A 26479-nucleotide genomic window follows, 5' to 3' on the forward strand; every position below is an offset into this window, starting at 1 on the left:
CCCACCCCCACAACACATCTCAAACTCTACATGTTGGTTAAACTATTTTATATAAAATCAAAGACACCTCCAGTTGTATTCTGGGTTGTTACTCTGTATGGTATGCTGCTGTTTGTGGTTCAACTTTGTGCAGGTCTTTTAACTGTTAGATTCTGTTTAGGGATTAACCAGCTGCACAACCCGAGGGGAGGGGCTCAGCATTCCTGTCCTGCACCTCTGTGTGTGTGTGTGTGTGTGTGTATTATATGTGTAGAAAGAGTGAGGGGCCCTCTGAGCTAATTGGCAGTGAGGTTGACAAAGGTGGTCCGCTTCAAAAAAGAAACCATGGTGAGATGTTCACACGAGAGGAGGGGGAGAAAGGGAGTTTGGGAGACTGACTGGAAGGGCTTCCTAATTTGAGTCTATTCCCTTCGATGTTCCCATCCTGAGCAGCATTGCTGTTGGTATTTGCTTATTTCTGCGATCATGTGTGCCTCTTTTTAAGGACCATTCTGATGAGAAAAGTAAACTCAATGAGGTAGCTCTGGAAGTAAATGCTGGCTGAGGATGAATAAAGTCCAAGAGGAGGAGAGCATCATGTCATATCTGTCAAAGAGTGAGACTGAAACCAACTCAAAAGACCGTAAGTACCTGAGAAACTTTATGTAAGTTTATTAAGAAAGTTTTTAAAAGAACCTTATAACTGAGCTTATCACTGAACTAAAAATAACATAAAGATAGACACAACAATTAAATGTTTTCACATATCTGTCTTGTATTTCCTGCAATATATTCCTCAAACTGGTGCTTTTCAGGTTAACGCTGCTGCCATAGACAGAGCTGCTGGAATAGTTTGGCACAAAAGTAAAGGACATGGGAAATGTTTCAACCTAATTCAGGGTCAGAGAGAGTCCAAAGGATTTAACAAATGCTGATTTGTGTTTTTTATGGGGAGTTTCTTCAAGCTGTTGAATCTAGTCAAATGCTAGCTAACAGACATCTGGCTTGTATATTTAGGTTCAACATTCAGAGCTGTCTTCGTTTTGACATGTGTTCTTATTATATGTGTGCAGTGAATGTAGTGGCCATGCTCCATAACTTCTGGGAGCGGAGGCAGATGAGTCAGTCAAACGGCTCCTCTTCTGAGTCAGATGGTTCTGTTGGAGACGCAGTGATCCATGCAGAAAGTTTGCTGCTCTATGAGTCTGCACCATCCCCCGGTCCCCCATACGTCTGCTTTGTCACCCTGCCCGGAGGAAGCTGCTTTGGCAACTATAAGGTGTGTTGGACATCCCCAGAGCTGTCTGGAAATATATTCACACCTGGTGGTTGACTGCACTGTGTCACAAGTTTTCCTTTCTGTGAGAGTGGAAATATAATTGAGTGATAAAAGATTGTGATTATGTTAGAAGTTATTTAAGATTGTTGATGCAGGGGATGCATGTCAAACTGTAACACCCCCTGTGAATAATAGCATTATATCAACAACAGTTTATTCCTCTATGTAAATGACTTGTAGCTGCTGTTTTATGTGACAATAAGTTTCTACATACACCTTACATATCTGTAAATGTTTCCTTACTTGTATCTGCAATTGCTTCTAGTCATTTGCTGCAGAAGCACAAAGTCAATTTCAACCCCCAGAATTAAGGTTTCTTACAAACTGTTTGTGTTTGGGAAATGTTGCATTATAACTGTATTACAAGGCTTTCAGTGGCTATGAGGTGACACGTTTAGGGTTGTTTTAAAGTGACGCTTTTTGAATCCCACAATTTCAATAAGCTTATTGTGACCCAGACTGCAGTTGGCAGCTCAGAGAGGTCATGTGATCTCATTGGTGATTTGTGTTCTGATCCCAAGATTAGCTGCAATGAAGTGTGAATTCATTCAAATGAAAATAAGCATGGATTGACATTTGCAGACATTAGTCAGGCTTACACTCATCAGCAGACCCTGACATGTCTCCTTAAAGTGATGAAGTCTGTTACTTCTATCTTATAGACCCTTTTTGACACATTAAACCCTCATAATGATCCTCTCCTCCTCAGGTGTGTGACAGTCAGGCACAGGCTCGGAGGGATGCGGCCCGTGTGGCTCTGATGAACTCGCTGGTGAATGAGCTGCCATGTCGACGCATCACCTCCCAGTTCATAATGCAGAGTTTGCAGCAGGCGGCCACAGACAGTGCTGTGAGTGTGAGGCCAACACAGACACACAGTATTCAACTTGTTTTTTTAGAGTTCAAACTCAAGTTTTGAGTTGCACTGTTGTCTCTGTTCAGGTCTCTATTGAAGATGCATGTAATTCAAGCACCAGCGTTGGGACCTACAGTCTGCTGCTCCACACATACATAGGGCGGACCATGCTGGAGTTCCAGGTAAAACATGAAGTCAAGACATATTTTGTAAAATGGTATTTTTCTTGTACTCATGCTCGTAAATCATGTGGAAGCATGTGGTGATAGTGTGGAGATCAATTTACTGTGAGGTATTCAGGCTTTCTGAAGTGCTACTTTGCACTGAGGGACTAAAACTAGTGTATATATATTTTGACACAGTTAGACATTAGGAAGCCAAACATGACAAAATACACAATCACTGGGTGGTTATCGCACCCTCCATTGTTAGCACAACACTCTTGGTTATTTTTTTTTCGCATATTCCCATTCTGTCTCGCTCTCAGATCAGCCATGGCAGGAAGTTCAGGTATGAAACAGCTAACATTTCTACCTTTGTGTATACAGGCATAGATCTGCAGACAGAGGGCTATTAACAAAAGGAAATGGGTTCATTATCATTCCTGGCAAAAAAAAATGGATAGAAAAATGAAGAACTTCCAAGTAATACACAAACCTTCATAAGTGAACACTTTTTAGAGAATTTAGAATCTCTCCTCACAAAACCTCGTCTACAATATATACACAGCTGTCAGTGCATACACTTCATGTATCAATAACATAAAGCATGTTATGTCATTGATACACAAAGAGGTAGATTGGTCACATACAGCAGAATCATAAACATGTAACACAGGTCAGAAAAAAATGTTGTGAAAATACTGTTAAAGTGCCAGCAGGTACAAGATGGACTTTATCCCAGGAAAACTTACACGCCATTATTTTCCATCTGTGTCTCATTTGATCAATTTGAGTCAATCTGCAGCCTCTCTCTCTTTTTAACACTAATGTCACCAGCTCTTAACACGTGGCAGCTACACTGTGAATAAATCAGAGTGGCAACTACTCTAAAAAAAACTTTTTTTTTTTTCAAACTAATCACCCACAGTTTATATGTGGGTTCAGGAAACAGCCCTTTCATATATTATCTTTGTCAGACCGATAAATACACAGAGCTGGATGTTTAGGTTAGGAAATCAAGTCTTGAGCATTACTTTCTCTCCCTATGTGTTTTATTATTAACCACTTTTCTGCCCTCTCTTTCCCTCTGTAGGAGATGATGACCATTTTCCAGTTGTTGCACTGGAACGGGACACTTAAAGCTCTGAGGGAAAGACAGTGCTCTCGACAGGTAAAATGTCTCTCCACTGGTTTTAGATGATTTGGATGAATCGTCAGTTCTTTGCTGTGCAGTAAAGATGATTTATTTCTCTATTTTCCTCTCAGAGTGTGATTGCTTATTACTCTCGGAGAGGGCTCGATGAGTACATTCGCAGCAGCTTGGCTCTGGATTGGCTCGGACGTGAGCAGAAGTCACCGGGGCGACTCGGGGAGGAGCTGCAGGTAGCGCAGAAGGAGCTGATGTTGGCCCAGCGGCGAGGCATAGAGCTGCGCTTCTACAAGGAGAAGACAGAGATCCTTAGCTTGGCCCTGAGTCAGGCATATATTCACCACACACCTGAGGACTTCAACCAGGTGCAGAGTAATACATACAATCAAGAGCAGCTTCCTTTACACACGTTATGTAGCCAGGACACAGAAGTCCAAATAACTCCACCCAGAAGTCCTACACAGACCATCCACAAAAACACAAAGCAATCACTCTGTCAAACCTCTGGCAATCACACATCTCACAACAGCCCTAGACCGTACCCACAGCAGACCTTTGATACTTTAAATAACTTTGACTGGACTTAAGCAGAACACAGAGGACGGACAATAAATGATCAAATTTGACTAAAAATTGCCTCTGCCACTCACAAAAATCTGTTTGGAGGACAGAAAATGAGCACAGTTAGTGTCCTAAGAGTTCTGTTATGATGAGGGATAACTATTTTGTGTTTATTTTTTATTTTATTTACAATTCCCTAACCTTACTAACATTCTGTTCTGACTGTAGAACTAAAACTAAAACAAATGTGTACAATATTAACAACTTCAACCACAAGAAATAGAGCCTTAATAGAATTGTAATCAATTACAGGGAATTGTAATAACATTCTAGATGTGACTTTTTTTCTGCAATAATGTAGCCTCTGTATGTTCAGTTATGTTGTTTTTAAAAGTATGTTATTATGAAACACTTGCTCTTCTGTAACTAACTCTTCCTTCCGTTATGTCTGCCTAGCATGTCAATTTTGCTCATGGAAATAAATTGGCAGGGACATGTGACATGTTGACGATGCTATGAGACAGAGAGATTGCTATCAGTAACAAGCAGTTATATGGGGAGAGCAGCTGGATAGAAAATATAATCTGGTTCTAATGAATAAATGAGAGTAGGTTTTTGATACGTGTATGTGTAGTAAGGTCAGCAGCAGCTATAATTAAGAACCTGCTTTTACTGTGTTTCTTGATATGCCAGAAAAGTATGCCTACAGACCTAGAGGACTCAACTTTCTTAGCAGATGCATTTTTAAAGGGAACAGTTTTATCAGAAATGTTTGTAAAATACACTTGTAAATAAATATTATTATTCTACTCATAAGTGCCTGTGATTCATATGAACTCTGCTTTAAGGCACTTTTTAAAAGTTTAATGTCACCTATTTACCTTTTTAAATTCTAGTAATATTATAAGTACAATTTAGATATGTGGGTTATTTTTTATGCATAAACATCTTAGTTGTGATCACAGTAAACAACCATGACACCAGACTGAAGGTAAGCTTAAGAGAACCCTTATTCCAACCCTGATTTGGTGATTTGGTGATTTGACTGGTTTAAGGAGCAGAGAATCACTACTGGGATGGATTACTGACACACATTCCTTTCTGCCACTCCAACATTCAACCTGCTATTTTTTTTCTGTATACGACTGACTTGTCTTGAAAAAAATATTTTTTTCTTCTATGGCTGCTCTTGCAAAAGAGATCTTTAACCAAATGGTAGGCTACTTCTTAAAATTAATTAACTTATTATTAAGCTTAACTAACCCTGACATATACATTAAGTAGCTACACAACATTTAGAGCTAAATTTAATTCCAATTGTTTGATTAAAATTGTGATTTAAATCTCCTTCTGTGTACAATATTTAGAAGTAATTTTGTTTTAGTACCTTTTTATGTCTAGACTAAGAGAAACTGCCACTATGGCTTCTGATCATTGATTGTAAACAGTGGTGTAGTGCAGGGCATACAAGGGAATATGGAGTATACCCACTTAATTTCCCCAAAGGCCAAATGGCATACCCACTTCTAAATTACACAATTTATTGATTGACAATATATATATATATATATATATATATATATATATATAGTGGTAGTATGCTGCATTTTCTTTCCTAGGATGGTGGAAAGGTTACATAATTTACATATTAAGCAATACTACAGGTCTGTTGGGCTGTGGGCCCACCAGAGAATAAACCTTCATAGAGGCAAATAAGGTGGTGAACAAACACATTTGGAATGACCTACACAAACACGACAATGGACATCATGTTCCTCACAGTCACACCGCCTTGGACCGCTCTGTACCTCCCGCAGAGTTTCTCCCCATCAGGGGGCAAGGTGCCATAGCCATAGTGATGAGGGAAAATGGGAAGAGGTGTTCTGGGCTCAGCATACACCAGTGTGTCGGTGTAGGCATGTATGCAGAGCCAGTCGTTTGGGTTTGTAGCAGTGTGTATTTAGGGAGAGGGGACAGACAGTCTGTTTAGAAGCACATCCCCCCCCCCCACACACACACACACACTCTGTCTCTAGTAGCCTATGCACTAAACTAAATATGCAAAATGTCACTGTTTATAACAGAGGCCGTTTATCCTCTGCTGGACGGGTCACTTAAAAAACACACATGGGATACATTTAAGTCACCACTACACCACTGACTGTAAACAAAGAGCTTGTTATGCTGTTTATGTTTTCGCGTATGACACAGTTATGGCCCTCTAGCTTTCCGTACAGAGGTGGAGTAGTCACGTGATCCAAGATAGCAAAACAAACGACAGCTGACCAGCGAAAAGGGCCACTTGTTTCGACATGTTGAAACCTTGTTTCGTGGATTTTAATCAGCAAACAGAATCTTTAGAGCCTCTGGTTACTACATGTCCGTGGATAACGATAGCGTAACAAGCTAAAGGTTAAGAAGTCTGGCATATTATATAAGCTTTACGTCTTTCGGTATGTAGCTTGTGTTTCATCAACAGAGATGGATATCTTTACTCAGTAAATGTATCCTGTGGATATTATGTCTACCTGAATGAAGAACCTTGCTATTTGTTTCCCTGCTACTCTCCGGGCCATACAGGAGGAGTGTTTTGTTTACAACCCGTGGAAAGTCTTTATCTTGACAGTCCAGTCAGCCACTAGCTGCTTATCATGAGTAATAGACCTCACCAGCGTTTCTAGCTTATGGCTGCTGTTTGTTTGTGTCTTGTTTCCGTACGAGGACTGCGTGTGTGTTCAGTCGTTCAGCACCGTTTCCACCAGGGGACATTGTAGTCAGCTGTTTGTAAATGTGATCTGAGCTGAGAAGAAAGCTTGTGTGTGGGCAGGCAGAAAATATGGAGGCTGTAAGACCAAAGAAGACAAAGACAAAAAGCAGCGGAAGAAATCAGGTGATTTAATCGTAACTATTTTACAGTTCTTCTTCCTCTGCTCTTTCCTTTCGAGGTCATGGGTCTGTTGTGGGTTTGTTTTTTTGACATTTGTGCTTGAGGCAGATCTCAAGACAGTTTGACACACTTCTTCTCATTCATGACGACTGCTCTTATCCTCACACACCCTTTGTCACATGTAGAAAATCACAGCAATAAAAGAATACTTGTTTTTCTTTGGTGTTTACATTTCTAGCTGGTCAGGAAGCAGAAGCAGGAAGAGGAAGACAAAAGAGCCGCATCTCCCTCAGCTCTCTGTGATGAGGCCTCCATCTCCAGCTTCACTGATATCCCCCTCAGTCTGCCTCATCAGGAGCCCGAGGAGGAGCTGCAGCAAGACCCTGTTCAGTGCCCTGAGACCACAGCACAACAATCACATGTGACTGAGAAACAGCAGACCTCCTCATCACAGACTTTATCCACAACAGTAATAAGTAAGACTTCAGGGTCAACTATTACATCACTGAGTACTGTTCACCCGACGGAGTCAGAGGAGGAGGATGATGGAGTTGCTCAGGGGGCTAAGCTTAGAGTCACAGAACAGACCACTGAGTTTGAAAAAGACACAGAGTCATGGAATCAGCCGTGTGTTTCAGCTCAGTTTCAGATCCCTAATGCACCGAGTGCCCCTGCATTGTACCCCTCTCTCCCGACACTGGAGGAGGGCCCTGTGATGCAGCTCTATGAGGAAGCTGTGAATAACATGGAAAAGGAACCTGCTGTTTTGGCCCTTCCTGAGCAGGAGTCATCCCCTCCCTCTTTGCAGCCTCTGGAGTCTGTAGCTGAACTTTCTAAGAGCAAACTGTACCCAGAATTACCCAAAACAGCTCCAGAAATTCAGGTAAGTCACATTGTCACTCAAATAACATTATGAGCACTGCTGCAGTTTTTCCTGATTGAATAGGGCCGAGTTGGTTTGGTTACTGTGTTAATTGTATTTATGTTTATTTTGTTGTCAAACTCAAAGTATTTTGAGGCCATCAATGTCTTTTCCTGGGATAATGAGACCAGATTGAGAACTTGGAGCTTTAAAACAAAATATTTTTATCTTGTAATAGAATAAGAATATGTTGGTGGCGGGGAATAAACCTGTCTCAAGCTAACTTGAAATGGTTAGCTCATACGCGTTTATACACACCACTTCATGGGACCACGCAATTAAAATTATTTTGATTTCTTGAAACATTAGAATTGCTCCTTTGTGTTTATAAAAAAATATCGTTAGAAACCGTCTTCAATGTGTGTGTCATGTCAAGTAAAAAAAAAAAAGGTATTAACACGGCAGATGAACTCTGTCATCGTCATCATTTTCTTCTTCAGCCGTTCTCACTGGAGCAGCTGGGTGTCTGGGAGCCCGCCGGAGGTCTGCGAACTTGGTTGGAAGGTGTTGAAGTTTGCGCAGTGCAGTTCTGCGCACTAGCCCGGCAGGAGAACCATGAACTGACCGAGCTGCTGCAGAACTACTGGCGCTGTCGCAGGCAGCTGACCCAGTCACACACACAGCTACATACACAGTCGTCTGACTGCAAGAGTACGCAGAATCGACTGTGGAGCTTCAGAGATGAACAGCTTACACTTCAGGTGCGGTAAAAAGAGACATATAGTTTGTGGAGAAAACGAATGAGGTTATACTTAAGGTATGTTTTCCCGACAGGGTGTGTGTGCAGACCAGTCTAAAGTGTGTGGGTACCATCGCTTCCAGCAGGCTGAGTTCAGTCAGAGTGTGCTGGCTGAGCTGAGTCGACTCTTTGAAGTTCGCAGTGAGCTGCTACATCAGAAGGTGGCGCTACATGCATACACTGCTCTGCTGTCACGCCTGCAGGTGGAGTCATATTTGTTTCGTCTACTGAAAGGTGAGAGATTTATTCATTCTGCTAGACTGGAAGTCCACAAAACTATTTGTGCACTACTTTTAAGGACATAATCATGATTTTTTATTTTTATTTTTTTTTTTTTATCAGATTATTCTGGTAGCAAAACACAGCCGTGTTCTTTCAAACCCTTGAAGGAGGCCATCAGTGTCCTGTTCAGCTTCATACGCAGAGTGCTGGATGACACCCAGTTTCAGACTGACATCCATCACTGGCTGGAGAGACTGGTATACACAACAAAATCACTTGACCTTTTTTTTTTCTTACTCCCTTTACCTTTGGTTGAGGTAATTGTTTCCTTAGTGAGTTTTTCAAACATGATTCTGGTACTGTCTTTTAGGTTGCAGTTCTGCTGCATGTTGGAGGGTCAGGAGAGCACCTGTACCTTCTGTGCCATCTGCTGTGCTGTCCTGCCGGGGTTGGCAAGTGGGCTTCAGCCTTCCTTCAGGTCTGTTTGGGACAGGCTTGTTCATTTAGTGTTTTGATGTTAATCGCTGTACATACTGACGGGTTCCTAATTCCTGCCTTAGATCCAGGTTTGGGGGAACGTAAACGGAGTGCAGCACTTTATGCAAGCTCTGGCTGTCCTAATGTCACCTGCCAGGTAAATGCTTCTTTAGACACTATTCATTCCCATCCATTGACTTGGAACTGTGCTGCTGAGCTTTGTTCCTAGTTCACCCTTTCAGGGACTAACAGCCTCACACACCCAACCAGTGTCTTCTTTTTTAAACTCTAGACAACGTGCAGAGTTTCTAGGACATCTAAAGCCTTGTGAGAGCCAGAGCTCGGCAGCTTCTGGATCTGAGTCTGGAAACTGGACGTTAGTGGACGAAGGAGGAGAGGAGGTATGTGTGGGAGAGTTTTAGGACACATTTAGCAAACTTTCCTGTTACAGTTTGAAAGCAAAAAAAAACACTTCTGAAAATCATCTTAATATTTTATAGATATTTGTGTAAGTGGGACTGAAAAATACAAGCAAGCATGTAGAAGGAATAAAAATGTTTTGTACTTAAATGTTTGTTCCTGATTACAAAGTCAAAATAGACCTTTATGATAAAAATCTAGGGAAAAAATAGATTCTGTTTTCTTGCACTGTTTTTGTGGAAAAAATACCCCGTCTGTATTTCTTCCATGAAATGTGCTGTGTCACTTACATTTGTAAGCGACACATTTATAAATGTGAATATTCTGTCCTTTGTTCTAACCTGCTGAGTCACATTTAAAGCTGTTGTAAGAAGGATGCCAAATGAATACCTATGACCACTTAAATATCAATCTGCTGTCTTAAAACCACAACAGCACTTACATGTTGTTAGGAACCACTGTCTTTCATCCACTTTGCTACCTGCCTAAAAACATTACGCCGTTTAAAAAGAATTGTACTTCTTTTTTTTAGAAGAATGCATCATGGGATAATTTAAACCTCCAACTCCTCATGTTCCTTCTTCTCTCTCTGTTCAGGACGAAGACCCAGACAGCAGCTGGCTGTTGCTCTGTGAGGAAGATCTGATCTCTCTGCTTAACCAGTTTCCTTTCCAGCAGCTGTATTCGCAAATGCTGGGGATGAGCAAACTAGGTTAGTGAGTTTGTCCTTCCTTCTGTTTGTTGCTTCATATATAATTCACTGTATGAACTGACACATCACTCTCCCTCCAGGTGTGTATGAACCTCAGGCCTGCTCCAGTCAGAAGATGATGCGTGTTTTTGCTTTTGCGTCCTCACTCATCGAAATTCTTGCTCTCGGACTTCAAACCTACAACCGGGCACGATACAGACAGCTGGTGAAGCGAATAGGACACATCATACGGTCAGTGTAAGGATTCAAAATCTATACATGAATACAGTCATGACATGAAGTATTCATCATGTTGTCTTCTCTTCTGTCTCTCAGGATGACAGTGTGCTACGTCAGTGATCATTGGGCCCAGTATGTGAGTTTAGCTGGGCCTGTTGGATCCAGCTCACACTCTCTGTCCTTGGACAAACTGCAGCTGGAATATGACCATCTCTTCCTCAGAGCTGTTTTACATGTTCTCAGAAACAAAAGGTGAAGAATTGATCTGAAATTTCTATTTTTTACTTGAAATAATCTCCTTTATAGGCTTCTTCTTTATTTTTTGTGGTTCTCTCTCACAGGTTGGGCATTTGGTTGTTTATGTCTGAGATGCCTTATGGGACCTTGTCCAGCTCTATGCTGTGGAAAGTCCTTTATGCTATGCAGTGTGCAGAGACAGCAGGACTGGAAAAACTCTACACTGATTGCAGCACACAATCCTGCATTCAGGCTCTTAAAGGTACCATTTATGTTCTTTAAAATGAAATATGTTGTGTCAAAGCCTAGGAAATGTACGATCCCAGTTTCATTATTAGAGAGAAAGATATAATTATCTTAAACTCATGTTAAAGCAGCTTGAAAATGGCAACACTTCTTTAGAATTGAACTTTTATCAAAACTGCTTCAAATCCATTTCTCAGAATTTTTTTGCACATCTGTTGCAATGGGATTTTAAAACAAGGCTCAAAATAAAGGATTTGTTTTGCTCCCCACTTCGATTTTGACAGCCTTGTTTATTTTATTTTATTTGTTTAAGACACAGAGCAGCAGGAGAGGTTCGAGCTCTGGCTGTGTGAAGTGAACAGCTCTGATGGCATCTCCCTTCTCACCGCACTCGCACACATGGCCACACCAACTCAGCACTCTGACCCTGCATTCATTACAACCATAACTCTGTTGGTTTACCAGGTAAAGGACTTTGAAATGTACACACTACATGTATTATATCACTGTAAATCATTAAGGGATAATGTATAGAAAATACACAGAAAAGGTATGTTTCACAGATTAAGTATTTACCATCCTGGTCCCTAGGTTAAAAACATGCAGTACTTACATTGTTCTTTTTCAACTTGTTTCTAATTTCTGCTCCAGGTGTCGTATGTCAGTATGTCTACCAGAGAAACTTACTCTAAAGTCGGGAGAGAGTTGCTGGCTGCCATAGCAACAGTCCATCCTTACGTTGTCTCTGTGCTCCTGGAGAGACTGAGAGAGACCATACAAAGTGTAGGAATGGTTGGTAACACTAATGTTTTAAGACTTCAACTTATAACTGCATGTAGGTTGAACATATTTTAAGGATGATATCTAACTTGTTTTTCTGCTTGTTGTGTATATTTGTGTGTGTCTCTTAGGTGGCTCTGTACTTGTGCAAAGAACTGCCTCTGAGTCTGTGGCAGCCGCGTCCAGAGGAAATATGTGTGATCGGGTCGTGGCTGCTCCAGCATCCTCTCTCTGCTGTGGAGAACCGACTGGCTTGTGTCATACTGGAGGGTCTGAACTGGGGATACACAGAGGTATGCAGTAACAATTCATGTGTATCAGGTATCTTCAGTAAACTTGTGGGTTGGTTGTTGAACTAGTGTTCTTCTTGCAGGATGGCTCCTTGGCCCTGTCTTCATCTCTTCACAGTGAAGTGGCTCTGCTGGTGGCTGAAGCCTATCAGAAGTACCTGACAGACAAACCGTACAGTGGCCTCATATCAGAGGGCATCAAACAGGTGATGCCTCCGCGCCCTGCTCACAGATGTTCACTGTAGCCTAATCAATGAATTCTTCCTAACTTTGTCCCATCTTTCTCTCTCACACATCCCCCCCTCAGGTGTCTTACCTGGCCAGTGTTCTACGTTTGGGTGTATCTCCTGAAGCTTCATTTAGTCAATGGGCATGGCAACTGTTGTTAAGGCTGAAGCTCCATGGCAATGTACAGAACCCTAAAGGAGCCTGGTCGGTCCCTGCTTTGGCGTCCAACATACCTCCTGAGCTCATGCACAGTCCCAGCATGCACTCTGTTATCAGGGCTGTAAAAGCTGGCATCCCCATTGGATGTTACCTGTCCATTGCCATGACAACTGCGGGACATAGGTTTGTACTTTCTTACACTAGGTGAAATGTTTATGGTTTATTTATTAACCTGTTGACTCCTGAAGACTTATTTCTGTGGGATTTCTTTTAGTCTGGAACATTTTTGCACTGATGGAGTCAGTTTACTGAAGAGTCTGATTCAGTCTCGACACCTGAGAGCTGCTGTGCATCTTCTCGACAACATTCTACCCCCGACCTACCCACTCAGCTTCTACCTGCTCAACAACTCTCAGTAAGAAAAGACACATCCCATAAAAGATAAGAAAGATGTTGAATACAGCAATTATGTATGAAACATGTAATTATATTCTTGTTTCTCCCACCGCCCCCTTGTTTGATCCAGGTTTGTAAGTTGCATCCAGCTGTTCTTGCAGTGCGACAGCGTGTGTCCTCAGGGTGTCACGCAGCAGGTGACTCACCGGGTAGCCCCGCTCCTCACAGGAACCACTTATGGAGACAATGTCCGACTGCTGAGCAGCGTGATTCAGGTTAGTCGTGGCAAGTTTCTTAAGCCATAACGGAGAAACTAAAACATCCAGGAAGAGTCACAGTAACTAGAAGGAGATGGAAAAAATACCATTAGAATTTTATAGGTACTTAGTTCATAAAACACACTTCAAGGTCTACACTTGGCTTATGTAAAGTATGGGTTAGAGATAATACTGTATAAGCCACCAGTCAAAAGGAAAAGCTTTACAATTTTATTCAGGAAAAAATTACCGCAGGGGAGTTTATTTTCACTTTAAATCACTGATGATAGTCAAAGTTCCCTAACATTTCATCGAAGGTTGTTCAAAAGCTCACTTAAATATTTATTTATTTATTTATACATTTCAGACCAAAGAGGAAACTTGTGTGTATTTCTGTCTTCCAGAGTCATGTGGTGGAGAGTTCGCAGCCCGGCCGTGTTGGAGTTGCAGCTGTCCTTGAGTTTTGGGTGGGAATTTTGACTCAGCAGAACCTTTGGTACCGGGACAAAACAGTCTTGTTCCTCATGGATCAGATCTGCTGTTCTGCGTTCATACACCATCAGGAGGAATGTGTGCAGAAACTTCTGTACCAACAGCATAAGGTCTTTATTCAATACCGATAGAGGCTTGCTTTATTAATGAATACTTATAGGTTATTCTGGTGCTTAATTAAGCTCCAAAAATGTACACAGTTTAATTATTGAGATAAATATGATAAAGGGATTGCTGAGTATAAGCAGAATCTTGTAAATACACATGGAAGATTGAACTGATTGAAACTGATGCAAATACGACTGATTACATATAGAATATAAATAAAGTCTACAACTCAGTTACCATCCGTTTCCTTTAGGAAAACTAGCTGGGGCCTCTGAAGAACACTGAAATTTTCATTTTGATTCCTCATGCAGAATGCCTTGGGTTACCACGGAGATCGGGGTCTGCTCTCCTCTCTGGTTGGCTGGATTGCTGGAAATGCTACACCCTCTTTCATAGAGGGTCAATCCCTGAGTGTAGAGGTAAAGGTCCCTGAAATGCCAACACTATGTCAGAGTGCTCTTGATCATCTGGATACTGACTCGTCTGTCTATTTGCAGGTTTGGTTTGCCTGGCTCGTTCTGAACATGGAGGGAATATTTGAGGAAGATTCTCAGCTGAGACGTTGTGTTGAACAAGAGCTGCTGGCAGAGTCCAACATTACCCCAGAACAAGCCTTAAAGGTAGACGCACACATAATCCAAAAGTTGTTGAGATGGAACTATAAGGAGGACTGTTATACATAGCAACATTCAGTATCACGTGAAACTCCTGAAAATTTTAGGTGGTTATGAAACAGACTGGAAATAACACTGATGCCTTTACATGACCTACAATTGCAACCCGGACTACCAGTCAAGATTGGTCATTTTTAATACTTGTAACCACTGCTGCCGGGTAGGTGTCAGACAAAGTGAGTAACAACACTCAAAAAAATGGAAATGGAAAAATCCCATTTTCCATGAAACAGATTCATGATAAGTCACACCTTCGACTAGTAGAAAAAAGCAAGATGACACTTTTTGTCATAAAACACTTTGCACTAAAACACTGGGAATTTTACGCCTTTATTTTAGAGGTAGGACAGCGATAAAATCAGCAATCAGGGGCAGAGAGACGGAATGACATGCAGGAAAGGAGCCACAGGTTGGATTCCAACCGGGGCTGTCTGCTCTTGAGGCGTGTGCACACTTGGCTACCCTATCATAAAACACTTCTTACACAAGTACAGGACAGTATCAGCAAATAGATGAAAGATTACCGATTGTCCAAACTTTTCTTTGCCTACCTTTAAGCTTTACTGAGAAGATTTTGATGTTCCTTGATTTAATCAGCAGTGATTATATTGTGGCTCTTTTGTAGTCTGGTCAACAGATGGCTCATACATTTGAGTGCAGACTTCAGCTGGTGTTAACATTGTGTCTGTATCTGATCCAGAAAGCCCAGCAGAGGTTGAAGTTGCCAGTAGCACCATCTCTGCAGAGGCTGCAGGTGTATCGCTGGGCGTGTCAGGCCTTAGTCACTCCTCTTGACCATCAGCTTCTCCCCCTGGTCTGGCAGAAATTCCTTCAGCTCTACCTCAGACAACCAGGACCTGAGTACGGGTAAGATGCACACACACATCACTACCTCACCTAAAATGTGAAATAGACATACATATGTGAAGGTAAAATGTTTCTTTATGTATGTATGCACCAGGCTGGCTGCAGGTGGATGCATCGGCCGCAGGTTCTTCCAGGCCTCTCATCAGGCTGCTTTACTCAGAGACCTGAGACAGAGGATACAGGAGGTGTCTGACTTCCACCATGTTGCCAGCCAGGCCCTTAGGGTGCCTCCAACACACACGCCTTCATCAGACAGCCAAGGCGACGAGAGCCCGGACAACCCCCAACCCCCTTACCTCACTTCTCCTCAGCTACATACAGAGCTGGTCAGGTACTTTATAAATGCTTATTTGTTTAGTTTATTTAGCAAGAAATATATATTTTTTTAGTTTGGGAACAATCTCTCACATCTCAGATGTTTGGTTTTCTACAGGTTGTTTGGTGTATTTGCTGTGTGGTTGGATGATGAGACTTTGCAGAAGCAGGAAGTTTACCTCCCCTCTCTTCCTCCTGAGTATGAACCGCACAGACTGGCACAAGTCATGCAACGGCAGCAGGTGGGTTTAGCTTTGTTGTGTTTTAACATTAATAAACAATAAACTTGAGGTGCAGTTGTTGCATCGAGCTAGTATAATCTTATTGTGGTGTGTGTTTATCATGGGGCTCAAACATTTGTGCATGTGTTGTGGTGTTTTGCTGTAGGCACTGTGGCTGGAGTTTGTGGACCAGGAGCGTCTGCGGTATGATGAGAGAGAGGTTATGTCTCTGTGGGAAAAGGTGCAGAGTGAGCCGACCTTCTTGCAGGCCCAAAACCCCATCTTTATAGACAACACCAGCCTAAGCAATGGTACAAAAAGCCTTTAGCAGACAATTATGTACCACATTTAAGAGGTTAATAATGATTGCCGAAAAAAGGAGAAGAACCAATTCACAGAATCTATTGTGTTTATGCATTAAAGATACAACATCAACAAATTAAAGTTGTTATCCCTCTACCTTTCTGTCCCTTTGCATTCAGATTTAGCCTCTTTTATTTTTCAAACACTTTTATGTTGTGGTATGTGTTTCTCTATTGCAGCAAGAGAGCGAATCCTGTCCAACCTGCAGAAGCATCCAGTTCCCCGGTTAGCTCCCGAGCTGCAGCAGCAGAAAGCTCCAGTAGCTGAAATCCCCATCACATGTCTCACTGACTCTAAAGCTGCTACTAAACTGGTGCAGCAGGACCTGAGAACCCTGCAGGACCAGGCCAGGTACTTGGAGACTAAACAAAAATGTGTGAAATGTCTACATCATTAGAGGCACACAGTGCTCATGTGTATAAAATGAAGAGAGCTCCATTGATTGTACAGTAAAGTATGTGCAGAGTACAAAATGTTTTTTTTTTTTTTTAATCCGTATCAGAATTGCAGTGGCACGTGAAGCCCAGCAGGTGGCGTTGGAGCAGGAGCTGCTGGAGAGTCTTCCTCTGCTGTATAAAAACCAACCCGAGCAAGTCACGATGGCCTTGGAGTGTAAAGGGAAGGGAGGGCAGCCGTGCCAGGGACCTGCGAACATATCAGTCACTGTATGACTACTGAAACTGAATACCAGCCAAATTTGTATACATTTTAGAACCTCTTTGTCATGATTCAGTTTGTCATTTATGTGTGGTGTCTCAACAGTGTGAGCGCGTCCAGAGACAAGACGCAGTGCAGACACAGATAACATCACTGCGCAGGGACATCAAGAAGCTTCAAATCGACTCCATGGCTCCTCCACCACAAAGCCTGGCCCAGGCAGCTGTCCACACTGAGAACTTTATCACGTCAGTACAAGCATCAAAACAAAAACAAAAACAAAATAATTAAGCACTTCAAGAAAAATATTATTAGTACACACACAGGCTTAGAAAAGAAATGTTTTCTGCATATAAAAGAGACTTTTTGAAAATGTATGGACTCTTTTGATGTGTTCAGGGCTCTGGTGAATTTGTACAAGATACAGAAGTCTCCAGCAGCGCAGCAGGTTGGCGTGGCTGCTTTCTACCAGGTGGTCTCCTATGTGTGCGAAGACACACTGCGACATCCCCCAACACGGCAGTACCTCTCATCGTGTGTGGAGATACTGGGACAGGTGCACGCACACACATCCACACACACAGCAGAACACAATTTATGTCGAGCATTATTTATTCAGGATGAACCAGGACTTAAAGCCCCTCATCTCCTTTAACTTTATCTGAACTACTATTCAAGGATTCAATTAAACAGTTTGATATAGTATAGAAAACAAAAGAGGCAGATTCACTCTCTTATTTTAACATATAAAAATTGCTTGAGTTTGATTAGCATGTTACTTTATTGTTGTAGGTGTTTATCCAGAATAATTCAGAGGAATGTGGTCGTGTCCTGAAGACCATCCTGGAGCAGAGGCGTCTTTGCCCCCTCATGTCCCCCTTCTTCACTCCCAACGCGGCTCCAAATCAGCTCGTCTTTCTCTACCAAGACGTTGTAACTTCTTTACACCTGGACAGTGCGGATGTCATTTTCATGCTGCTCACAAAGGTAAGCCTACATACAAATGTAACACTTCAGAGAAAAGTGTCACTAGTGTAACATTTGTCACTCTTGGCCTCTCCCTTTTCTAGTTTGATTTGTCTCAGTGGTTGAATGAGACTCATCCTGTGTTTTCGGAGAGAACACGACTGCTGGAGTTGGTCCATGGAGCTCTCTGTGTATGCGGTCGAGACCCTGAGCCTGAAATCTTAACGCCTTTTCACCTCTTCACCAAACACTGGACTTGGATTTTACGCCATCATTTCCCTGATCACTACAGTGACTGCCTGCGTCTGCTTATGACCAGTATGTGTTTCTTTGTGTGTGTGTGTGTGTGTGTGTGTGTGTCTTTGTGTGTGCGTGCGTGCGTGCGTGTGAACAAAAGGCTGTATATCTGAAGAAAAGACTTGAATCATCATGTACTCATTCACATGATAGAATAATTTTTTTTGGTTCTTCCTCTAACTGTGCCCAAAAACCATCACATACTGTATTGAAAAGGTAGAATACATTAGACTCTGTCACATTGAAAAGCTGCTTTTCTTTATATTGTCTCTTGCTGTCGGTTACACATCGCCTGTTAATGCACTCAGGAGCAAGGACTGCTTTAAAAAGTCCTCTTGTTGCTCATTGAAGTGATTCATCAAAAAACATTCATCCCTTTGAAAAAATGCCTCCTACACTTCTTCCCACCAACAAAAGATGCAACTAATTAATAAGCAAAACTTAAGTTATGTGAATCATTCCATCAATCAGATGGGAGTAGAACATTTATGAAGGATACAGCCTTGAATTGTCTTATTGTGTGGTTTATCAAGATCAGATCAGATGTCAAAGGTCAGATGTATCAAGGAAATGTTTGTGGTTATATCTGTTTGAACCAAAAAAAAATGTTTTCCCTCATCAGGCTCCTCAAACCAGTTACTGAGTCCAGAGTGCTGGAAAGTCACTCTGCGTGTCCTGGGCTGTTTACCACCCCTCCGCAACATCAAGATCAAAACTGAACAATCCCCGAGCACCACTGATGCCCCCAGCCGCGCTCTGGTGTCCTCAGCTTCTTCACACAGAGCACCCATGGGCCTCTCCCCCCAGCAGGTAACTAATGTTTGTGGAAAAAGATTCAAACCTTTCTACCTCATAATTGCTACCATGCTATTAACTGGAAAAGGTTTAGCCATGGGTACAAATGATCATTCTGTCTGTCCAGTTGCATTGTATTATTCCTCAGTTTTTTTAAATATAAAGCCTAAAACTGTTGCTTACAGGTGGATGAGACAGTGGATTGGCTGAGTGATTACTTCCTGCAAAGTCGTCTCAGTAAACAAGAACTCCGCAGCTTCGGCCTCTACTCAGCCTGGACACCTTACATCACAGAGGTGGTTTCTTTCTGGGAACATTTGATCAGCTGTTCGATCAGCATGCATCTCAGCAGTTGTGCCAGAGAGTCAGTGGGCAGCGGCAAAATCCTGAAAGGTAATTAATGTCAGCACATGATGAGGATGGTTATATCTGCTATAAAGCTCAGATAACGTAGATGTACACGTTTTGTTGATATACAGTATGTTACTGTTTGGACTCTTTTTTTTCTAATTCCTAACAGCTCTTAAAATCATTCAATTAACATTCAACACTTATCATAGTATCAGTAATACTGCAAGACTATTAACACAACATTGTGTTCATATAAAACAAAAACACATGGAAATAATTATTGTGATACAGAGAATCTAGTTACAGTCTGGCTGCAGAGTCTTCACTTCTTATTTTTCAGTAAACGTAGTTGAATTATTTGCAAGTGAACATTAAAAGCTTTCATTTTAGATGCTGCGAAGGGTTGAAGGAAGGGATAAAGATAAACTCAAGTAAAAAGCAATTTAGTTGATTCAAGCCATTTCCCTGTGACAGCTTTCTTGCTTGCTGTATTTGACTGTTTGTACTCTCAGCTCTGCAGGATCTCCACAGTAAGATTGTGAAGCTTTTTACGCCTTGGATCTTTCCTCTGGACACTGAGGACAGCAGGTAAGCATGGCAGTATACCCTGACTCTGTGTTGCAGTCATTTGTTTTAGATGGTAACTGTTGTCAGTGTGGCAGATGTTTAACAGATGTGAGCACAGACATAGCAGACTCAAGAGAGGGCAACAGATACAAAATATTCACATTCAAGCTACTTTTTGCATGTGCAAATCAGATGCTTCTGAGGTTAAACTACATTTTGTAAAATTCTTTACATTACAAAAAGTAAACTACAAACTCACAAAAAAGGAAATATTAGATGTTCCGTTCTGATTATGAGTTTTGGCACAAAAAGCCTCTCATGTGGCCGAAGGTTTGAACTGTTAACCACGGCTTCTGAGAGAGAATCAGCACTAGAAAGTGAAAAGGTAAATGTCAATATATGTGTCTTTTTTTATCTCAGTAACCTCAAGTGTTACCCCTGGCTGGAGACGGATGCTTGTGCAGCAGGAAGTCTGGTCAGCCTGTACGCACAACTCTCCGACACACTGCATCACAAGTTCAGAGGTGGGCTCCCAGTAATCCTGTGTTCATAGAGGACTGAGGGTTGTGATGCTGCTGTTGCCTGTTGTCTGTGCTTTCAAAGTTATTTATAACTGCGTCGTTACAGATCGACTGCTCCCTGGTCAGAGAGGAGCGCTGTGGCTGTGTATGATGCAGTACTGTGAAAGCTGCACCTCTCCCCGTACACCCGAATACCTTCTCTACCTGTACCACACGCACCTCCGGAGTCTGCCATGGAGTCACCTGCACCCTGACACACAGCTCATGCAGCAGCTCTTTAACGTGAGACTCTCAGCCCTCAGACTAGTAGCCGCTGACTTTAAATTCTGCTCTCTGCTCTCGTCATTTATGACACAGGGGAGCTTGTTAATTTGAGACCTCAGTCCTTGACCCCTGCTCCTATTATTAGCCTAACTTCTTGTAACCATAGTCGCATCATCCTGTTCCTGGAAACATGCTCCTGTATCTCAAGACCCACGTGGTTCTTTAAAGACTTCTATTCAGTATCTGCTCAGACCAAAAAATTTAATCATAGCATCCAAATTAAATCCTCAAGTATCCACTGACGATTAAACATAGCATGGCAAAAAAGAGAGGTATAAGTGAGCAGGAGGGGTCAAATTAATTAAGTGAATAGAAGAGGGTCAAATTAAGGCAAAACAGCTGCTAAGTTCATCATTCAGAAAAATATTTTCGGTAACTTAAATTCTATGGATCGTTCCCTAGTTTTGCTAGTTAAGGTAATATCTTAATCTCAATCGTCTCTCAATATAATATATATATATTTACAGTATGTAATCCCCCAGGATTGATAATGATTCTTATTCTGATTATTTGTGGAGGTGTTTCTAAATCTAAATAGATTTATAGTCGGGATATTCTAATGAAATAGAAAATCAAAAGCTATTATCAAGTATTGGCAAACATTGCTCTATTCAGAAGAAATGAGCATCAGTTTGACCTTCGAGGTTTGATGTGTTTGTAGTTCTTAGTTTTGTTTCAGAGTGTATTTGTGTCTATTTCTTGTGCCTGAAGGTGGAGAGAGGAAGTCCAAAGAGCTGTTTCCTCTTCCTAGGAGAAGTTTTATGTGAAGTGAACTGGGTGAGCGTCCTCAGTGACCACTTACATACGCCCCCCAGCTCTACAGTGTATCCAACTCTACCTGACAAGAGTGCTAACAAGGAGTCACATACCATGTTAGTCTATCTCCTTTACATGCTGGTTTTTCTGGCCATGGAGGAACAGCTCCTGAAACAACAGGTGAGTTCAGATCATTCCTCTGTCACGTCTGTCCCCCCTTCTGAATTAATTCATTTTTTCTTTATTTTATTACTCGTCCAGGACTCCCCTCTGCTCAGTCTACTCGTCCAGTCCGCCTCTCTGCCCTGGCACCAGGTGGACCTGTCCTCATACCAGGGCATTCTGGGATATGTTAGCACCCACTACCCTCCATCTCTGCTGCTCAACATGGATTCTGCGCCTCAGATGCTTCTGAAATCACTGCGCGGTGCTGCTGGGCTCAACCCCCGTCCGAGTGAAGTACCACACAGGGTGAGACGATACAAGAATATTTGTTTTACTGGTCAACCTACAGATTCATCAAGGCATTGTTAACTTTTTCAGGACCAGCCTGAGTTATATTTATAGTGCATCAACACTGCTTTGATAGCAGTAGTAGGTTTCAGTCCAGAAAATATCAAAAACACAAAAATGTATCACAGAACATTCATACTGATGGTATACCTTTTATAGTATATCAGATAGTTTTACAAATTGATACATCAATGTATTAATAAATTAATCTATTTAACCAATCATAGCTTATATTTAATGAGAATCCATTTCAAGCTTCAGATAAGATAGTGTGTGTGTGTGTGTGACGTTGAACAGCTGCATTGTAAAGAATACATGTTTTTCCTGTATATGCATGTACTCTGCCTGAGGCTTATACATCTTCTGTGAAAGTGGGAGGCTTGGAACATCCGCATTAAATTTAGACTTATACAATTCAGTTACCTCTGCCAGCTCTGTATCACTCAGCCAAATTATATAAATGTATCATTTGAATCTTTATATTTTATGTGGCTGCAGAGGAACAGAGTTGGTAATGTTACAATTTGAACAAAAGTAGTCTGAATCCATATATGATATGATACACTTGATTGTCCCCTTAGAGAAGTTTGTCTTGGACTCCAGTTGCTGCAAACATTCAGCTGCCTCAATGTAATCCACTAGTTTACACAGGACTACAACAAGATCAAGCATTCTATTTTATATTTTTTTAATTCAACTCCATTACTAAACATAGCCTCGCTGTTTATTATTGGTTCTAGTTATTCATGAGAAAATATGTAATCACTATACCAACTTAATTACAGTTTCCCCATATTCATGCCTCTTTTTCTGTTGAGCAATTATCTGAACTATTACAAAATGTTGAGGTCTTGTGACTCTTCATCCATCAGGAGGAGACGCTGAAAGCTGGAGTGTATCTGGGCTGGTGTGTTCAGTCTTTGGTGACTCTGGAGCAGGGAGGCAGCCTCAGCCTCAGCAGTTTGGAGGCTCAGCTGGAGGTGCTACTGGAGAGCATCGTAATATTCAACCCACCTGGTGAGTCGTCCTTCTTTTTTTATCATTTTCTATATTTTTTTCACTACCTCACTTCCTCCTTCTGTCCTTTCCAGAGACTGGTTTGGAGCAGAGGCACATGGCGTTCTGCAGCCTGTTCAGCGACGCTCTGGCTCTGCTCAACGGCGTGGGTGTCTCCACAGGCGAGGCGCTCGCTGCTCATGTCATCACCTGGCTGGACAGGAAGGGGAGGGGTCTTCCTACTCTGCCTCTTCTCACAGCTTGTTCCCGTTGTCTCGCATCAGTGCGACACATGACACGCATCATGGAGGCATGCATTGCAGCCTACTTCAATCATGGTAACCAAAGTATCTATTTTTCATTTGAGCATTGTTTGTTTATTGTGATGTCAAGGATTTATATGTGAATATTTACTGTGTTGTCCTTTCAGCTGAGGAGGAATCTGTGGGTTGGGGTCCTGTGTTAGCATCGCTGCAGGTGCCTGAGCTCACAGTGGAAGACTTCCTGTCCGAGAGCCAATCAGGAGGCAGCTTCCTGACACTTCATGCCTTCGTCTTGCAGCGTCTCAACTCTGAATATACTGCAGCCAATGAGAAGAGGATGCTGGCTCTGATAAACACATGGACCTACACAGTCTTCCCCAGGTCTCAGCTCTCATTTATTTGCATCATTGAGCTCTCAGAAGTCCTGTAATCCTGTCAACATTTATACACTGTATTTTATTCATGCTATGTTGTGTTTTGTGTTTCCAGCGGTCCAGGGGATGAAGCCAAGCTGTTTCTTTGGTGGCACAAAGCGCTGAATCTGTCAGCAGAACAGATGAAGCCGCAGGCCGGCCAGACTGAAGTGTTAGGAGTTGTTCTGGGTCTGTTGAGGTTACAAACTAGGCTGCTTCAGCTGGGAGAGGAGAGGCTGAACTCCGGGCTGTTAGGAGCTATAGGCCTTGGAAAGAGGTCTCCTGTTTCTAATAAGTAAGTGAATTCATGTTTTTAGCTAATGAGAAAAATGTATGGCCAAAAAGAGTGAATTGTTATTTTTTGTTGTACAACCTTTGAATCTTGACCTCCTGTCCATGTAGGTTCAGGGTGGTGGTACGCAGTCTGGCAGCATTCCTGTCAGTACAAGTTCAATCAGAGACCCAGCAGCGACTTCAGCCCACAGCAGACTTGGAGCTCTCTGCCAAAGCCCAGCAAGTAAGCAACTGAAACTGCAAGCACAGTGTTTTCATTTTCTAGTCTGTATTTATCTCCTATGAATAACTTTCTCGTCTTTTCTGTGGATGCAGACGCTCGGGGTATTGGAGGCCATGACCAGCAATAAACAGTATGCTGAGTTAGAGGACTCCGTGAATAAAGCAGTGCAGTTCATCCGCTACCCAGGACACTGTCTCAGAGATGGACCCCGACTGCTGTCCCTGCTAGCCAACCTACTATACCCTGAACTCAGATACCTGCACATCATCCGCTAATCAGGACCTAAACTAAAACTCATGCTGAAAATCCTGGAAGATGTTAGTCTTCTGGCAAAAAACTGTGACAGTAAACCTCAGTTCTTTACAGAAAAGAAAAAGACTTCTGGGGCACACAGTTTCCAAGTAGTGACCCTGGTACTGAGTTGCTTTGAAAACTGCAAGAGCTACATGTTTGTTAAGACAGAAACTGACTGTTCATCAGAGCTCGCTATGCATTTGTGAAAATCACTTTTTAACTGGTAATGTTCAATGAAGGGTGATGAATTCAGTCAGATTCACAAGAGATGTCATGAGCTAACCCCTTATCGTTGTTTTATCCTCTCCTGTTAAGGCCTTATTGCTTTTATATGACTTGCCAACACATCTGTTCTAATCTTGATTTGAGAGGAAGTTACACATATTTATTGAATCAGAATTAGGCTTTAGGTGTCAGTTTCACAACTAAACGTGGAATCTAATAAAAGCTGAAGGGTCCATAGATTACTTTGAAGGACATATCTAATACTCCTATACGTTTAGTAGTACCTTCTTAAAAATGGGTGGGGGACATACCAGGGAAGCTTGAAGGCAGGGTTTCGTGCCTGACACAAGTTAGCTTTGGATGCTAGCATGTAGCTGCAAGCTACAATCTTTACATATGAATACAGTGTCTGCCTGAATGAAGTGATCCTGCTTAGTAACAGGACATGCCATTATAATTCATATTTTCTGCCAACAGTGCTTTCATTTTTTTTGCCAAAGAGATGTTATTTTAGTCCTATGAGCCACTTAGATCTTCTTGACCGTGCACCCTGGTTATTTCATCTTTCACTGTTCAGAACATAGAACTGCTGTCTGAAAAAACACACCAGAAGAAACACTCTATAGAAGTGCCACTTAATCTGTGCTTCACCATTTGGCTTCCTTATAAAGCAGTATGTGCTGTAATACCAGCTACTGGTACTCCTAAAACAGCAGGTATGTACAGTAATGTGATGGGAGCTAAATGATATGTGGACTTGGATACACAAATGGTAGTACATGTTTTAGGTTGAAAGCACAATGTGATTCAGATTTACAAACTGTACTGTACATCCAACACTCTTCTCCTCTGTTTAATTACCCTTGGCAGTTCACCACTTCTGTTGCTCTGTGCCGTCTCAATAATAATCGTGCTGCACTTCTGCTGCCTGAAGCACGCCTTATTGCCTGTGTTCTGTGGCGACCGTTAATGTCAGAAGTGCTGCTTTTTCATGAGTCAGTGATCAGGAATGGGTCTGTGGGGCTGCTGGGGGAGGGAGAAACAAATTGGAGGGGGCTGCAGAAAGAAAACATGTTCAGGAAAGGGAACTTTCTGTCTCTGCTGGTTTTTACCAATTTAACCAAGTGATTAAGGACTATATGCTGTGAAGTACATGTAGTAACTGGAATAAAAAAAGACTGACATATACTACCTGGATGGATCACATTAGCACACAGCTAAATGCATCAAGAACAAGCAAGAGACAAAATAGAGCCAAGCAGCATAATAGAATACATTGTGCAACAACCCAACCTGCAATCTGCATTCTCCATGCGTAACAATGCAGATGGTCAAACTGAAATTAAAGCTTCATTGTCTAAAAGGAGTGTTTTGACAAGCTTGTTTCTTTTTGATTGGCGTAGCATCCTGTTGTTCTTTGCATCAGAGTGAAGGTACAAAACATGTCCCCAGCTCAGAGCGGCTTGTACAAAGACTGCTCTGGAGGGAGGGGGGGGGGGTCTTTATATTGATTTATGTGCTAACTTAGCACACAGCATCCTCATTTGACACCTCGTCTGTCTGGGAGAACTACCTCTCTTCAGGATACTGTGGTCTCTATGGTTACAAGAAGGGTAGAAGTGAGCGAGGAGGTGGCGAGGACGGGGTGTTCTGAGGAGAGAGGAGGTGGTAGATACTTACATGCTCACATGTCTGCCTCTTCACACCAGAACACAGCCTCGTCTGGCGTCTCGTCGTCTCATTGACC

The 26479-nt window shown here is 42.1% G+C and overlaps 2 protein-coding genes across 2 annotated transcripts; both read left to right on the forward strand.

Annotated features, from left to right (window-relative positions):
- The first annotated feature begins 326 nt into the window (after positions 1-326).
- LOC109995992 (protein limb expression 1) lies at positions 327-4855 on the forward strand. The gene is made up of 6 exons (XM_020649918.2): positions 327-622; positions 1053-1258; positions 2028-2168; positions 2261-2356; positions 3429-3506; positions 3602-4855. The coding sequence occupies exons 1-6, from the start codon at positions 547-549 to the stop codon at positions 4070-4072; spliced, it is 1068 nt and encodes a 355-aa protein (XP_020505574.1). The 5' UTR covers positions 327-546; the 3' UTR covers positions 4073-4855.
- Positions 4856-6334: 1479 nt separating this feature from the next.
- On the forward strand, positions 6335-26098 carry epg5 (ectopic P-granules autophagy protein 5 homolog (C. elegans)). Its single transcript, XM_020649883.3, has 45 exons — positions 6335-6936; positions 7172-7816; positions 8296-8556; positions 8630-8828; positions 8937-9073; positions 9187-9294; positions 9377-9450; positions 9586-9694; positions 10311-10425; positions 10506-10656; positions 10741-10896; positions 10986-11143; positions 11441-11592; positions 11779-11919; positions 12039-12200; positions 12281-12403; positions 12505-12767; positions 12859-12999; positions 13111-13255; positions 13642-13839; positions 14149-14256; positions 14335-14457; positions 15212-15378; positions 15473-15709; positions 15812-15935; positions 16081-16225; positions 16457-16628; positions 16780-16942; positions 17040-17182; positions 17334-17490; positions 17727-17921; positions 18005-18218; positions 18820-19007; positions 19178-19385; positions 19856-19931; positions 20331-20434; positions 20538-20713; positions 21467-21691; positions 21773-21982; positions 22897-23041; positions 23116-23358; positions 23451-23664; positions 23773-23991; positions 24099-24213; positions 24306-26098. The coding sequence occupies exons 1-45, from the start codon at positions 6883-6885 to the stop codon at positions 24486-24488; spliced, it is 7746 nt and encodes a 2581-aa protein (XP_020505539.2). The 5' UTR covers positions 6335-6882; the 3' UTR covers positions 24489-26098.
- The last annotated feature ends 381 nt before the right edge of the window (positions 26099-26479 follow it).

This window comes from Labrus bergylta, chromosome 2 (genome assembly GCF_963930695.1).
Source record: "Labrus bergylta chromosome 2, fLabBer1.1, whole genome shotgun sequence".
Lineage (NCBI taxonomy): Eukaryota > Metazoa > Chordata > Actinopteri > Labriformes > Labridae > Labrus > Labrus bergylta.

Coding starts and splice junctions, on each gene's coding strand:
- epg5 (XM_020649883.3), top strand. CDS start 6,883: ATGGAGGCTGTAAGACCAAAGAAGACAAAGACAAAAAGCAGCGGAAGA. Junction 12,404..12,504: donor TATCAGAGGGCATCAAACAG/GTGATGCCTCCG, acceptor TCCCCCCCTCAG/GTGTCTTACCTGGCCAGTGT. Junction 16,943..17,039: donor CTGCGAACATATCAGTCACT/GTATGACTACTG, acceptor GTGTCTCAACAG/TGTGAGCGCGTCCAGAGACA.
- LOC109995992 (XM_020649918.2), top strand. CDS start 547: ATGAATAAAGTCCAAGAGGAGGAGAGCATCATGTCATATCTGTCAAAG. Junction 1,259..2,027: donor GCTGCTTTGGCAACTATAAG/GTGTGTTGGACA, acceptor TCTCCTCCTCAG/GTGTGTGACAGTCAGGCACA. Junction 2,357..3,428: donor GGACCATGCTGGAGTTCCAG/GTAAAACATGAA, acceptor TTCCCTCTGTAG/GAGATGATGACCATTTTCCA.